We start from the raw sequence: 17,479 nt of genomic DNA, 5'->3' as shown, positions 1-17,479 counted from the left end.
AAGCCAAGATGTCGGTTCACGTTACACTTGAACTTCTGCATGTCAGTACAGTTGGGGAAGCAGGGACCTGGTATGGAATTCCAGAGTCTAGCAGTTCTGGGGAAGAAACTACTGGAGTAGAAAGATCTTTTACATCTAGGGATCTCTACTGCGTGGGGGTGGGATTTAGTTGCCTGTCGGGTTTGTCGAGGGTGTCTATGTCGTGGGGACACAAGTGTCTGCAGTTTGTCAGAGCATTCACCATTAAAATACTTGTAGAACAGGCAGAGGGATGCAACATTTCATTGATGGGACAGAGGCTGAAGCTTAGATGCCAGTTCAGGGCCTATCAGATTGGCGACTCTCTTTTGAACCTTGTCTAGGAGCGAGAGACTAGTAGCAGATGCACCAGCTCAAATGTGACAGCAATACTCCATACATGGGCGAATGGTGGCCTTATAGAGGTACAGGATACTTTCAGGTGTCAGTAGTTTTCTAGCATGGTAGAGAGAGCCTACCTTCTTCGCAGCGACCCTGGCAATGTTTTCAATGTAATTGTTCCAACTCATGTTTCCTGTGAACTTTAGGCCAAGGAGTTTGAAAGGTGTACTCTCAGATAGGGAGTCACTGACCATTGCTATTGGTGGCAGAGAAGGTTTCTTGTAGTTATTGAAGGAAACCAGTTTAGTCTTGGCAGCATTGAATGTGACCATCCATTTTTGTCCCCATTCCACTACAGATTGGAGGTCATCCTCTAGTGTTTCTGCCATTTTTTTAGATATGTGTTCATTTGTTTTCCTGTCATCCCTATTATAGAGTGTGGTGTCATCAGTATATATACCCATCTCAGAGGCAATTTTGTCGGGGAGGTCATTAATAAATATTAGGAACATTAGAGATCCAAGGATAGACCCTTGAGGCACTCCCGCATTTATATCATATTGTTTAGATGTACGACTGTCGAGGACAACCTAGATTTTTCTCTTATCTAAGAAGGATTTAATTATGTTAAGTATTGTACCAGTGATACCATATGATTTAATTTTCCTGAGGAGACCCTCATGCCATACCCTGTCAAAAGCCTTAGATATATCTAGAGCTACCGCTCTGCCCTCCCTTGCTTTGTCCAGTGAATGGTATATACGTTCAGAGATTACAGTGAGGATGTCTGCTGTGGAACGGGCTTGTCTAAATCCATATTGTTCGTCAGTCAGAAGTTTAGCATCTGTAAGGTGCCGGACTAGAGCATGGTTAATTATGGTCTCAAATATTTTGGTGAAAAGTGGGAGGAGGCGATAATTTGATGGGTCAGTTCTTTCGCCAGAATTCTTGAAAACTGGTATCACAGAAGCAGTTTTCCAACAGCCCGGAAAGCATGATTCATTAAGGCATTTGTTGTAGAGTTTGGAGAGAACTGAAGCTACTTCGACTGAGCACTTTTTTAATAGCACAGCTGGGATGAGATCAAGTCCACATGCTTTTGAAGTGTCAAGGTTTTTTATGATAGCATGCACCTGAGCAGGGGTGATTTTTAGATCGTCTAGCATGACGTCTGTCCGCAAAGGAAAGTCAAGCAGGGGGTGGTTGTAAGGGTCCAGTGTGGAGTTTGAGGCAAACCGGCTGGCAAGCATATTAGCCTTGTCGGTTGCTGAGCAAACAATTAAACGGAAATGGAATCATGTTGTCTTTTCTAGGGCAACAATTTTATGATCAGTATTTTCTAAAATTTCTGAAATTTTAGAAAATGCTGATAATCCATACTCTTGTTACTAACAAAACAATAAAACATTTGTGTTTAGTTTGCTAATGAACAACCAATTGTGACAATTTCCTGTCGCTGTATGCTATCTCTCTAATGAAAAGGAGATAATGCCTGGGATAATAGTATCATGACAACAAAACGAATCCTAACCCTACTCCCCTTCAAAAAGAAAAAAAAAAGAAAAACAAAGATAATATCTGGGAGGATATTTTGATTACAGGACAGATACTACATTTGCTTCTTTTCTTTAAAAAAGATGGTGGTAATGCCTAGGAGGAGAGTATAATGACAAACGAACACATACTACACTGTCAACCACCAGAGAAGGATGATTAACATTTCAAACTTAAGCTTGAAATGAAGCATTTTCTTTTATCTGACATGATTAAGTAATAGACCAAATAAAATGCTACTTCAAACATAAGCATGACAGACCAAATGAAATGCTATTTCAAACATAAGCATGACAGATCAAATAAAATGCTATTTCAAACGTAAGCATGATAGACCAAATAAAATGCTATTCCTAATTTACACATGACAGACCAAATAAAATACTATTCCAAATTTAAGCATGACAGAGCAAATAAAATGCTATTTCAAACTTAAGCATGACAGACCAAATAAAATGTTTTATTTTAGACTTGCATGACAAACTAGCTCATAATTTCTTATTAATGTATGCTACCACCTCCCAGTTTCTATTAATTTCTGGGAAGATGGTCTCATAACAGAACAGATACCATTCTACATCCCCACATCCCACCTCCAGGGGAAGATAATGCCTAGGAGGATGGTATGAAAAAAAAAAAAACGTTAAAAGATAGTACAATAGTATGATAGAAGTAAGAGTATGGTTTCGGCTTCAGACAGATACAAAATCTCCATTAGCAATTGGTAATACTACTTACTTATTCTGCCGCTCTAGTTCGAGGCTGATATTTGACAAAGTGACATTCCCAAGTCCATTATCGTAAATCTCTACAAACGTATCGTTAAAGCTGTAGAAATTGTTGTAAACTTCACTGATCCAAAACTGAAATGAGAAAAAGAGAAATATATATATTAGATGAGTAGCACACCTTTCCCTAGTTCACGAGGAATGGGCCAGAAGTGGAAAGATAATTGATGTCGAAGGTGGGTGGCACTCTGATGGAATATAAAAAGAGCTGAGATAAACCCGTCAATATTCTCTCTCCTATAGGCGAAGATAATACTTGAATGGTCTCCTTGGATCGAACTAGATAATACTTCCTGTCGCCTAAGAAAAGGTTTGGCAAGAGACTGGAGAACTCGTAGCTGCCCAGAATGTGCCAAGATGAACTATAACCGCTTTATCGTTCTATTGACCATTGGGTTCAGTTTAGACCATTTCAATTCAAACGCAGAGTGTAGAGTGAACAGCATAGATGAGTAACACACCTTTACCTAGTTGAGGAATGGGCGTAGAGACTGACGATCCTGATGTAGTCTGAGTGCGTCCTCCAAGTTCCACTAAAGAATGCTGTTCACTCCACACTCTGAAACAATAGAGAAGAGGGTGATGAGAGGAGACATTTACATTAGCTATATATATATATATCGCAAATGTATTGCAAAAACAAATAACATCTATGTAAATCGTGATATAACTGAGGCTTCTTACCATGGAGTCCCGATTTCGAATCTCGCTAGATTCAGCCACTCTGATGAGTCATAGATGATGAAACACGTGTCAGTGGATAATTATATTTAAAAACAATGTATATATATATATATATATATATAGATATATATATAGGACAATAGCATAGGGGCATCAATTTAAAATGAATTTACAAACTGAACCTTCTCTTAAAATTTAGACAATTTAAATGAATTTCTTCAGAGAAAAAAAAAATAGGTTATTTTTACGGTTATAAAACATATGTCAATTATATACAGCATAATCATGTCGACAAAGTTAAGCAACGTTGAGCCGGGTCAGTATCAGATGGGTGACCATTTGGGAATACCAGGCGCTATATGTAGAAGAATTAGAAGGATGTCAACATCTTCCTGCATTAACTGCAAAAACAAACATCGTCTTCTCACCTGACCGGGATATGCATGTGACTGAGGACTGTTTGTGAATTTAATAATCCCTTGGCACTTCCTCCTTCATAAGGCAGTTCAACCTGCGTAGGGTGCATGCCACTGATATACATACATGTCATAAAAAATTGATGGCATTTTTGTTTACATACAACTCTTATAATTGAAAGATAAAAAGTGTCTTATTTATAAACCATAGTAATACAATCGATAATAGTGTTTGCTTGAATATATACTGAATTATCTCCTTTAGTGCTACAGGTACAGCCACTTTTACACTATTAGGACGAAATTTCGGAAATCGTAATACTGAATTTCATATTCAAACAATGGTATCTTACGTATTCCTTGTATTTTTAATATTTTTTATATTTATTTTTAATATCCATAAATTACAAAAATCGATAAGGTAGAAAATTTTTTATTAAATAAAAAAGAATTTGAAAAACACAATTGTGTTTATTTTTGTAAGACACGGGAGAGTCCACAAGGGAGGTAATTGTGGTTGAATAAATGACGAGAATGACGCAGGAATAATTAAATAAATATGTATTAACAAAATGGTGTTATATATTATTTTTATTGGACTTCTTAGAGATTCAACACCTTTATCCACTGCGCCAGAGGCCGTGAAGGGCGATCAAGGTTAGATGTTTTTGGTCTTATCAATCCAAGTTTTCGTTCTAATCATGTCTTCCATTGTCAGGCCATACTGAATGGTATTATTTTTTAAAATTTTTATTGGACTTCTTAGAGATGAGTAATTTGTATATTTTATTTTTTTGCAGACTGTTATCCTCATCTTCATAATTGTTTCACGACGTTTTAAGGCAGTAATTACTGAAGATACAATTAAGACTCAGCATTCCTATCGTGTCGCGGTTAGCCACCTGAAAAAGGCCAGAGGAATAGTTGGCCGAAACATGAGCTTGAATTGAATGTATTTGAAAATACATTATTTGAAATCAAAATTAAAAATTCCGCAAGAACCTTCTTGTCAAGCAGATCTGTAACACTTTCAAAGACAACAGAGGTCCTAGCGAACTTCATAAGAGAGGGGGGGGTGTTACAGATTGGTGCCGTGACCAGGATATCCACCAGTGTCTTGTGGAATCGCTCAACCTTGGAGTTACTCTGGGGGTGATAACGGGAGGTCAACACATGCTGGACACCAAGCTTGTCGAGTACCTCCTTCATAATCCTATTCACATTCTCTGCGCCATTGTCAGTAACTAATTGCTCTGGGGACCCATACCTCGGATAAATCTCACCTAGAATTACACCGGCCACTGACTTAGCAGTCTTATCTGGCACTGCATAAGCCTTTGGCCAGTTAGTAAGCCAGTCCACTATGCTCACAATATATTGATTACCACACTCTGTCAAGGGGTAGGGTCCGGAGATGTCCAAACTCACTTTCTGAAAGGGATAATGCGGATGTTGATCATGTTACAATATAAAAATTGCTATTATGATCAACTCTGAATGCATAAAAAGACAGATCTTTCTTCAATAAATAATTGAGCTAAAATTCACGACATAGCTAAGATTTACATTGCCTCACCCCCACCTTCCCTCGCCCCTCTGTTGAGTTTCTGGATTGCTATCTCAACTCCTGCACACACACACACACACACACACACACACACACACACACACACACACACACACACACACAACATAATTTATTACCATTTTTTTCATTATCGTCTGCTCATCAAAAACAAATGTATAAACTTGTTGCTCTTAACATTTTTCACTGAACTTTGTTTTTATAATGAAAACAAGTAAACATAGGCTTTTATTAATAACTTTTAATCACGTATAATTTGTGAACCTCATAGCGTTAGTGGTTGAATAAATGACAAGAAACGACACGGTAGCAATTAAATAAATATGTGTTAACAAAAATACTTTGCTCATGGCAGGACTAGTTCTGAACACACATTGTTTACCGATGTATTGGAAAATTCAAAATAGTGGCCGACTCTCCCTTTAACATGGTAAGTTCGGGAAAAGGTGTTATAAATAATAAACTAGACAAAATACTATTAAAAAACCACCGAATATATGTCAACCTATGCCACAGTAATATATATTGAGCGAGTTTCTAAAAGTATTTTGTCTAGTTTTTTATTTATAACACCTTTTCTCAAACCTGCCGTGTTAAAGAGAGAGTCGGGCGCCATTTCGAATTTTCCAATACATCAGTAAACACTATGTTTTTCGAGCTGAATAAACATGTTACATTAAATAAAAACACTGAAAACATATCCAGTTAGGTAGAAAAGTAACTTATCTTGCCTTTGATAACATTTATTTGTTATATATTTGTTTTTTGACAACTTTTTCGAATCTATGTGTACAGTAATAGAAACCCCAATTAAACATTGGCTTTTATTAATAACTTTTAATCACATATAATTTGTGAATCTCATGGCGTTAGTGATTGAATAAATGACGAGAAACGACACAGTAAATATGTATTGACAAAAATACTTAAAAGTGGGACTTGAACAATATCTTTGCTCATGGCAGGACTAGTTGTGAACGACCATCCGCTTCGCTTGTCTGTCTCCGACACTCTCGTAAACCACTTCTCGTCCCTGAAAGTGACGTCATGGAATAGTTCAGTATTCCTAGTAATAAGGTTGTGTTCCCAACAGGAGGTAATTTCCTTCTGATAATTCTTGGAAAACTCAGGAAGAGTTTTCTGAATTTTCTAAAATGGACTTGAAGAAATTAAATCAGTGCGATATTTATTTTTTTTTTTTTGCTCAAATAAAATTTGTATTTTTTATTTCCTGCATGGCCATGGACTTTTGGCAGGTTCACTGTAAATATGTTATGTTTATTTTGTTATTTGTTACTTCCCTTGTTTACGGTTTTGTTTTATTTTATAAAAACAGGACGGCCGCAATTTTTCACCTGTTAGCACGATTAAAGTTTTTTTTTTTAATAATTCAGTAATATTCAGGTAAATTCGACTTATATAATTTGGAAGCTAACATTGTAATTTATTAGAATTGACAAAAAAATTAGTTGAAACCATTTTTTTTTCTGAAAACTCCATTTATTGACTACAAAATTTCGTCCTAATAGTGTTGAAGTACCTAGGTAAAAGAATAGCTATTTATATATGTAGAGATTTAAATAGACAATGCATATTTATTTCAACCTCTTATTAAATCGCCTTTAACGTTTTATTATAAATACAGGGGGGGGGGGTCAGGCCTTGCCCAGATGTAAAATATGCCTAAATATATATTTATTTATGCAGATTTCATCTTTAATATTACAGTCACTTCTCTATTGAATATTATATTGTACCTAATATATGATACTGATTTCAAAAGTTTAAAAAAAAAAAATGATTTGAGTGCCACCTGCTAAGAATCGAAACTAAAACATATAGTGCTCTAGACACGTTCCCTACCGTTTGAGCTATCAACAGATGAATAATAAAGATTTAAAATTAAACCACTTCAAGCTGTGAATGGATTTGCGCATGCATAAAACTAATAAAAATATGTCCACAAGTTGAAATGAACATTTTTCAGATTAAAATAGATTAAAATTCATGCTCTTTCTGAATTTGCAGTGAAATTTTGTCAGATTCGAAACTACATTGGTAGCTTTGCTTCAAGAATCCAAGATGGCAGCCTAGGAGCCTTCCTTCGTTGGTTTGGATATATTAATTTCAGTAACCAGTAGTTTAAGAGTATCAGTTGTATATTTATACAAATGATGATTGCAGCATCTTCACAGATGAGTGCTGTCTCAAGATTCATGTACTGTCTCACATGTCCTCAGATGACTTTGAAGACCTGCAGCTGACTTACAGGGACGATGACACACCAAGTTCAATGTCTTAATGGGATTGATTGGATCCGGATGAGGAATATTGTTTTAATTTTCTCATTACTTTCTTTTTCCTGGGGATGGGTCACTCTACCGGATGCCAAATATTCTCCCATTAGTTTAGTTACTCCAACCGAGAGAGCTTTTTAAGATTCTAATCGTCTCTTTAAGTGCTATTGTTTGTATTTCTTTATATAGAAGCACTGTGACAACACATGCCATATACACATCCACCTTCGTCTTAATAGTGAGTCCACGATCACTCCACATCCTCTTCTCCAGTTTCCCAAATGCAACAGAAGTCTTTTGAATGCGAACGTATATCTCGGCATCCAAGGAACCCTCCCCGGATAATATACTTCCAAGGTAAACAAAGATATCCACCAGTTCAAGCCTAGTAACATTAACCAGGATGTTTGGCTCAATGTACTCCTCTCCAGGGAGAGGCGTAACCATAATCACCTGCATGTCATACTCAGCGGAAGAAAGAAAGTCTGCATCATATGCATAAAGAAGTTCCCTGATCAGATCTTGGGACCACTTTTAATTTTGCATTGAATCTCTACCGATCTGAGTTAAGACAACAGGACCATTGCCAGCACCCTCAAAAAGCATCACTTAATTGCCACAAATAAAAGGGATGTGCCCAGGGTGATGAAAACAAAGTTTCCGGCCATGGTTATGATCTTTGGTGTGGTTTCAAGTGAGGGCCACATCATGCCACCTCACATCACATGTTCGAAGTCGTTTTGAAAGTCAACATCAAAGTATACCTGGATGTGCTGAAGAGTGTGGTGATTCCCTGGTGCAATCAGGTGGCCACTGGCAGACCCTAGGTGTGGCAGCAGGACTCAGGACTCCAAAAAGACCCAGGCTTGGCTTCAGAAGGAGTGCTAGGACTTTGTACCCTTCTCTTACTGATCCCCCTCCTCCCTCGACCTGAACTTGCTGGATTACTTCGTTTGATCACATGACGAGAACAATGCCAAAGCCATCCTGATTGCCGTCATCCTCTGAATTTTTTTCAATAAAAGTTTTAAAATAAAGCTGTAGTGTTGTTTTCTTTAGGGCGACAAATTTATCGTTCCACTCATCGGCACTTTGACCAGAAATACAAATAAGAGAAAAAAAACAAAAAACATTGATATTTATATTTTGTAGATGATGTTTGAATTCACTGGAAAGAATAGTTTGCATTATTATTATTATTATTTTTATTATTATTATGATTTTTATTATTATTATTATTTTTATTATTATTATTATTTATATTATTATTATTATTATTTTATTATTATTTTTATTATTATTTTTTTAATTATTTTTATTATTATCATTTTTATTATTATCATTTTTATTATCATTTTTATTGTTTTTATTATCATTTTTATTATTATTTTTATTATTATTATTATTGTTGTTTGAATTAAGTGTTACAGCATCAAATGTATTTGTTCATTTTTTTTTTTTTTCAATTCTGTATTCGCAAAGTAAACTTTTTTTTTTTTAATTCCATTTTCACCCCAAACAAGGCACAATTTGATGTAGAGGGTTACTATCGGGGACATAAGTTGTAGGGATATTATGAAAGGAGATAAGCAGCAAGATGTCTGTTCACATTACACTTGAACTTCTGCATGTCAGTACAGTTGGAAAAGTGGACTCCCGGAAGGGAGTTCCAAAGTCTAGCAGTTCTGGGGAAGAAACTATTGGAGTAGAAGGCTTTCTTACATCTAGGAATCTCTACTGTGAAGGGGTGGGATTTAGCTGCTTGTTGGGTTTGTCAGGGGTATTTACGTCGATGGGGTACAAGTGCTTGTAGTTCGACAGGGCATTCACCATTAAAATAATTATAAAACAGGCAGAGAGAAGCAACATTTCTTCGATGGGATAGAGGCTGAAGCTTACATGACAGTTCAGGACCTATGAGGTTGGCAACTCTCTTTTGAACCCTGACCAGCCCAAATATGACAACAGTACTCCATACATGGGCGAATGGTGAACTTATAGAGATACAGGATACTTTCAGGCATATGCAGCTTTCTAGCATGGTAGAGAGAGCCCACCTTCTCTCATGATGAAAAATATCCAAACAAAAACAAGATCAATGAAAAAAAAAAAAGATACAATAAAAAAAAAAGAATAATTTTTTATTTAAAAACAAAAAAAAACAGTAATCATTGCAAGTAAAAAAAGAAGCATTGTCTTAACCTTCCTGATGATGGCTTTTGGATATCTTGTATTTTACTAGCCGTTTATATACCCGGTGTTGCCCAGTCAAAACATATCATTGAGAAATTTTAGATACGTATTTATTTTATTATTAGAAAGTTTAAATAAGTATTTATTTAAAAAATAAAAATACTGCCCTTGTCTGATCTTTTTACAGTCATGTTTTGAATTTCATTTTCACTTATGTATTTATATTTTTATGTAATTCACACACGGTAGTGTTTGAATATATCATTTAATGCTAGTTTTACTATTTTAGAACTGCTTAAAAGCTTCACCGCTCACTCATTTTGCGAGCAAATTTCAAACATGTTTTGCAGTTCATAAGTCACTTTCTCAGCTATATTTTGAAATAAAAATTTTCAATTTACGTTCATTAAAACAAAAGTTATAATAAAAATATTGGTGTTCAAAAATCTTCACATAGGTAAGGAACGTGAGAGACGGTTTCCTCGATTGACGTTTTATTTCCAATTTTCAATGATTTTTTTGTAAAAATAAAGTATTATAATATATCAATATAATAAGTCACAGTTTCTATAATTTATGTATTATCTTAGTTTTTATATTGTATAAATATTATTTTTGTATATACAAATAGATACATAAATATAAAGAAAGGCTAAGATTTGAGAATGTTTTCGGTGCTAATTAACAAAAATAATATTGATAGATTTGATTATTTTCCTATTTGATTATAACGGAGAAGCATTTTCAGTGTCGTTTATCTTCGAGGAGAAAAGTTTAAAGTATCTATTAAATAATGAAAAAAAAGTTTTTTAAATAATAAAAGAAAGGAAAGGAGAAAAGCTAACTTTTAAGAGAACAAATAAAAAAACACAAAAACAAAAATAACCTTACCATTGGTTGAGCAAGTGATAAACTATTGCACGATAGACCAATCAGAAACATCAAGAGTAAAAAATAAGGCGGTCCACCAACCATTTCTGGAAAAAGAAAGAAAAAAAAAAAATTAATATACAAATAGAAGGATTATCCCCCTTGGTTTATAATTTCATACTTTACTTGGTATTTTCAGTCTTTTTTGCAAATTCACTTATTTCTAGTTCCAACTAGAAATTAAGTGAATTTGCAAACATTTAATTAAAGATAAAAAATATGAAAACAAAACAAATCTCATTCTCATACGAATAATTCTCTGCCCTTTGAACTAGGGTCAATATCTTGTATTTTACTAGCTGTTTATGTACCCGGCGTTACCCAGTTGAAGCATATCATTGAGCAGAGGGATTAGTTAAATACTATTAAAGATATACCAAATATCCTAACTTGTTACGAAAATTGCCCACATGCTGGAGTTAGGGAAGCATAAAACACATCCATCTTGGTCTATGAAAATTAAATGCAAAGTAGCTCACATAGCTTAAAGGGGAAACAACTCTCATCACTTAAATCAATAAGTTTACTTCAGGTTTTAAACTATTTTCAGCTATTAATAATTGAAAATCAATTAAATTAACTACAAATTAAATCAAAAATAAAATAAATAAGCTTATTTCTGGTTTTAGACACAACTGTTGTCAGCTATTAATGATTAAAAATAAATTAAAAATAAACTAAATCAAAAATAAATAAAATAAATCAACTTTAAATAATATTTCTAGATTTTTTTTTGTTTACACAGGCATCACCACTTATCAAGGCCTGGAGACCACTTGAGGATAAGGGTTAAAGAGTGTACAATAATCAATTGGACAATATAGTAATCATTAGTAATGGAAATTCAGTAATTTTGTTAACTTAAGTGGAATGGCCCATCAAGAACTTGTTTACATTGGACTTGAAGATGGCCATATTTTAGTTAGCTGGAAGCAGGTAACCGGAAGAGAGTTCCACAGGTGTGCAGTTCTTAGAAAGAAGCTTTGTTCATGGAATCTATATTTAGATTTAGGCACAGATAAAGAATGGGGGAAATTATTGATAGTGTGTACAGTCAAACGAGCGTTTTTCGTGAATGTTTGGCAAGTGGGGACCATAGATTGGAGCTCAGACAAGCACTTGCCATGAAAATAACGATAAAACAGAGACAGGCTCACAATGTTTCTTCTGTGAGAAAGCAGTTGCGGGGAAGAGAAAAAGGCATCCCCCAAAATTGTGGACAAACAAACAAACAGGAATACAGCTTTATTATAATCAGTTCTTCAAGCATCAGCTTAAGGTTAAAATTAGATGTGATAGAAAAGGATTATGTTCAATAAAAAGTGGGTACAAATTGCAAGCTTGTGTGCATAAAAAAAGATGTTGAAGAGAAAGTGAGAGAAATCAAAAGAATCGAATGAACGGTACTTGTGTCTAATTTGTAACATTTGTCTATCTTTTTTAGAAATTTTTTTTTTTTTTTGAAACAAAATGTAGTAGGCAAAGAAAAAAAAATCAGGAAATAGTATCGTCCATCTCAAGAAGAGAGGGAATTCTTGTCTATAATAACCGTAGAGAAAGAAGAAGAAGAATACAAAAAAAAGCAGAAAGACCAAAAACTCGCTTCTCGCAGACACGTGGTTCGTCACAAAGAACAAGCCAATCACCAGAACCACCTAAACACAATCTGCAGGACGCCCCCAACTCCTGTCCAGTGTCCTGGCTTTATAGCGGCCGGGAATTATGTATTTGCATAATCGCGCGAGAGCAAACGCGATTCTTTGATAATTACACGGGGTAAACGCTAATAAAAACCCATGGACGCCATCTTGGAACCCTCTCTTCTGCTCGGCCTACATTTTTAGTCTAATGTTCTATTGTTCTTAGTTCAAGATATATAGCATAATCATGTTGACAGCAGTTAAGCAACACTGAGCATGCTCAGTACTAGAATGGGTGACCATTTGAAAATACTAGGTGCTCTATCCGCTCTCTGCTTATCTCAGCAGTGTCTTTAGTTGTCCTCGTATTTCCTCTCGTGACTGGAATCAAGCAGTACCGACTCGGTGATTAGGGATTGTGTAAATCTTGCTTGACAATCATATGTGCAGTCACTCTTACAAAGGGTGTCCATTGTCTCTCAATACTGAAGACAGCCTTCTTGTAGTTCAGAGGGGGAAAAGAAATCCTTCTCAACTAAGGCAATTTTAATTTTTTTTTTCTCAATCCAGAGTGATCCTTTTTGGGAAGCTCGACTTTTCCTCTCCCTTACACACATTAAAAATCGGCATTGTGTCTAGATTTTCATTTTGCAGCCAAATAGGAGCAAAGAGAATTTACTTAGTGCTCAATGTTACACTACTACAGAACATCAGCCTTGAATTTAAACTAGCTCTACTTAACCGGTGTTGCCTGGAACTCTTTCTACTTTTATTTCAATTCTTTTTTTTCTTGTAACATAATGGCTGTCCTTAGTGTGTGTATGAAATACATCAGTTAATGTTAATCGTGATGAACTGAGTGCAAATGGAAGTGACACAAAGTTTAGAAAATAAACCAATTCCCACGAAAGATGAGAAGATATGACCTGAAGCTTAGGTATGAGGTCAAATAAGGTCAAAGTAGAGAAAAACAAAGAGAAGTCAGCCAACAGGTATGGCATCGCGGATATTGGGTTTGACAGAAAATGGCGGTTTAAGATCAGTTTATCTATGAAACGTGTGCAAAGCAGAACGGCCATAATGCTTTAATAACTGAATGGAAAACTTTGATAATTGCCAAGAGCGAAATACCCTCCTCACTTCAAGATATGTTTGTTGTGCAGTTGGACATAAGTCGTACTCCATCCACTATTCCTACAGATACGTATCTAGAAAACGGAGCTATTAAACTTGACATAGTGATATGGGACAGGGAGAAAGAAACAAACTTGGTAGAAGTCAGTGTACCCAATGATGCTGGGTTAAAGAAAGCTGGGGTGGAAAAGATAAAAAAAGTACCAAGGTTTCATGTATGACATGAAAAGAAATTGGAATCTTAGGAAGATCTCCATCATTCCAGTAACTGAACTCATGAAAAAGAATTTTAATGACCATCTGATAAATATACCCGGTGAACCAAGTGCAAGAGAGAATCTTAAAAAAAAGATCTCACGAATGGAATGTATTAGATAGCGTGTGAATGAATGTCTGGTATCCGGCTGGATGCCCCGTCCCAAACAATTAAAACCAAAATGATAAGAAAATTAAAAAATATGTTATAAAAAAATATAATAAAAATGAACACAATTTCACGTAAACTGCACACCCACCTTATTTGGGGGGGGGGGGAGAGGGGGGAGCTACAAGGCATTAATAATTGATTTGACGTGCACCAACTCCAAACAAAAAAAAGTGGGTGCTCGTTTTATGTTAACTTGTGTGTTCAGTGTACGTTGACTCCCACCGACTCTGTAAAAAAAAAAAAATGCATTTGAATGAATGTCTGGTATCCGGTAGGGTGCCCCATCCCAACCTATTAAAACCAAAATGATAAGAAAAGTAAAAAATATATAAGTTATCTCATAATACAGAGATAGAATTACAGCTATGACGGATTTTGCGTGTGAAATATTTTTAGGTCAACATATGCCAAACCCTGATATTTGTCAATAGGGAAATTTGAGATTAATTTTTGTTTTAAAATGTGTAATTTAAAAAAAAAAATTTTAACTGTCATTTAGTCCAAGAAAAGCATATTGTTGCTAAAGCCTAAGGGCTGTTGAGGTAGGGATCATATTTATGAGGGAAAATAGAGTTGTCCATGTTGGCACATACTCGTCTGAGCTCCAATCTATGGTCCCTCTTCGCCAAACATTCAGGAGAAACACCCATCTAGCTGAAAGCACTATCAATAATTTCCCTCACTCTTTATCTCTGCCTAAACCTGAACGTAGATTCCATGAACAAAGTTTCTTTCTAAAAACTGCACACCTGTGGAATTCTATTCTGTGTGCCTGCTTTCCAACCGACTACAATATTATGAGGAAAGATAGAGTTGTCCATGTTGTCAGGGAAACACGGTACCAGAAATCCGTTGCCAAGGTCGCTGAAAAAAATGGTGGGATCCTTCTATCAATTCAGTAAATATCTCCCTGCTGATGCAATTCTCTATCTATATAGGAGCCAGGTACGTCCAAGGATGGAGTATTGTTGCCACATCTAGGCAGGAGCTGCTAGAAAGGACTTATCCTGCCTTGACAAAGTTCAAAATAGACTTTGTAGCCTAATGAGGGATGCCCTTTTCTCTTCCCTGCAACCGCTTTCTCACAGAAGAGATGTTACGAGCCTGTCTCTGCTTTATCATTATTTTCATGGCATACTCGTCTGAGCTCCAATCTATGGTCCCTCTTCGCCAAACATTCAGGAGAAACACCCATCTAGCTGAAAGCACTATCAATAATTTCTCCCACTCTTTATCTGTGCCTAAACCTAAACGTAGATTCCATGAACAAAGCTTCTTTCTAAGAACTGCACACCTGTGGAACTCTCTTCCGTTTGCCTGCTTTCCAAACGACTACAATATGGTCGTTTTCAAGTCCAACGTAAACAAGTTCTTGATGAGCCGTTCTCCTTAAGTAATCCAAATTACAAAATTTACGATTTCCATGATATTGTCCCATTGACTACAGTACACTTTTAAACCCGTATCCTCTAGTGGTCTCTGGGCCTTGATAAGTGGTGACTCCTATGTTTAAAAAAAAAAAAATGAAGAAGGGAATTCCAAAGACAAGTGGTCCAAGGAAAGAAGCCATCAGAGCAGATAATCTTCCAGCATCAAGGGGTCTCTAGTAAAAGAGCGGGATTTAATTACTTGGTGGAGTGTTGGGGGGGGGGTTACTTGGGTACTGTGCAGTAAGATGTTTGTTCACATTACATTTAAATTTTTATCATACAGCTGGGGGTAAACAGGAAGAAATTCTCGAAAAGCAAGCGGTTTGAAGAAAGAAGCTATTAGAATAGAAAGCTTTCCAGCAATCTGAAGATTTCTACAGTCAAGGGGAGGGACTTTGCTGCTTGTTGAGAGTATTTACATTGAGTAGGTAACAAATGCTGTTAAAGTACTTGTTTTTTTTTTACATAGACATCACCACTTATCAAGACCCAGAGACCACTCGAGGATAAGGGTTAAGAGTGTACAGTAGTCAATTGAACAATATAGTTTGTTAGTAATAGAAATTCGGTAAATTTGTTAACTTAAGTGGAACAGCTTATCAAGAACTTGTTTACGTTGGACTTGAAGACAATCAGATTGTAGTCAGCTGGAAAGCAGGAGAACGGAAAACAGTTCCACAGGCGTGCAGTTCTAAGAAAGAAGCTTTGTTCATGGAATCTACGTTTAGGTTTAGGCACAGATAAAGAATGGGGGGAATTATTGATAGTGTTTTCAGCTAGACAAGTGTTTCTTGTGAAAATTTTGCTAGGGGGGGGGACCATGGATTGAAGCTCAGTCAAGCACTTGCCATGAAAATAATATAAAGCAGAGACAAGCTCACAACATACAAATACAGATACACAACATTGCGGAGATGCGACAGGGGTTGGTTTGAAAACACTTTTTAAGCGTCACGTCAAGCTGGTGTAAAGGTTATCGTATTTGACTCAATGTCTTTAGGTTTTGGTTTTGTTTTCAAGTATTTTTTTTACTTACAATAAATAAACTGTTTAGAAAGTAATGTACTTGCATACACGTCTCAGTTTCCTTCCGTTTTTTTTTTTCTAAAAGAAATTGTATGTCACGTTTAATACCTACGATATTTCTGTTTAAAATAAAGAAGAATCATGCACTAATTAAAATATAATATTTATGTGTATTTTACGACCGGGCAACGCCAGGCTGCCTGCTAGTATTCTATAAAAAGTAAGAATGTGTGTGTGTGTGTGTGTGTGTTAGGACGATCCTCAACCTATATACTCAACAAATTTTTGATGTACAGATTTGAAATTTGGTATATAGCATATTCAGATATGTGGAAAATCTTTAATTGGTTTTCATCCAGAAAAACAGCCTGCTAAGGGATCAAAATTGAAAACTTGGTATGTAGGCGTCATCAGAGTTTTATTTATTTTCTAACTGTTCCACAAATGCGCATGCATGACTGGTTCACACGACAGATTCATTATTTTAAAAAATAAGAAGGTTTGAAAACACTTTTAAAAGATTGTGTCAAGCTGGCCTAATGATTATCATACTTGACTCGGTGTGTATCTGTTTTGGTTTCGATGTCAGCTCAAGTATTTTTTTTTTTTTACTTACAATAAGTGACCTGTTCAGTTTCTTTATAAATCTTTAGTTTGATTACAATATAATATTTATGTGTATTTTACCACAACGCAATGCCGGGTGGCCTGCTAGTCTATCTATCTATCTATCTATCTATCTATATATCTATAAAAGTGAAAGTGTCTGTCTGTGTGTGTGTACATTTCCCTATGCAATAACTCTGTCAATTTTAAGTATACAGACTCGAAATTTGATATACAGGGGACTGAGATTTGGGAAATCGATGTGACCGGATTTTGGCCAGAAATTTGGCAATTAAAGTGGTCAAAGTTCAACGATTTGACTTTTGAAAACTCTACCAAACTCCTTCGACAATTTTGGGTCTAAACACTTTAAATTTTATATATAGGTTCCTTGGACATGGATCTAACT

At 35.7% G+C, this 17,479-nt stretch overlaps 1 protein-coding gene across 1 annotated transcript in view; it reads right to left on the bottom strand.

Moving 5' to 3' along the window:
- Positions 1-17,479, bottom strand: part of LOC145269264 (uncharacterized) — a 116,438-nt gene that overhangs the window by 79,934 nt on the left and 19,025 nt on the right. Inside the window, exons 2-3 of the mRNA XM_080124890.1 lie at positions 10,769-10,854; positions 2,653-2,777 (exon numbers count right to left, since the gene is read on the bottom strand). Of these exons, the coding sequence (XP_079981016.1) occupies positions 2,653-2,777; positions 10,769-10,852 (209 nt within the window). The 5' untranslated portion in view covers positions 10,853-10,854. The remainder of the gene's footprint in view (positions 1-2,652; positions 2,778-10,768; positions 10,855-17,479) is intronic.

The sequence above is a fragment of the Euprymna scolopes genome, chromosome 45, assembly GCF_053919585.1.
Source record: "Euprymna scolopes isolate OS-2025 chromosome 45, ASM5391958v1, whole genome shotgun sequence".
Lineage (NCBI taxonomy): Eukaryota > Metazoa > Mollusca > Cephalopoda > Sepiida > Sepiolidae > Euprymna > Euprymna scolopes.
This window is presented reverse-complemented; position numbering and strand designations above follow the sequence as displayed.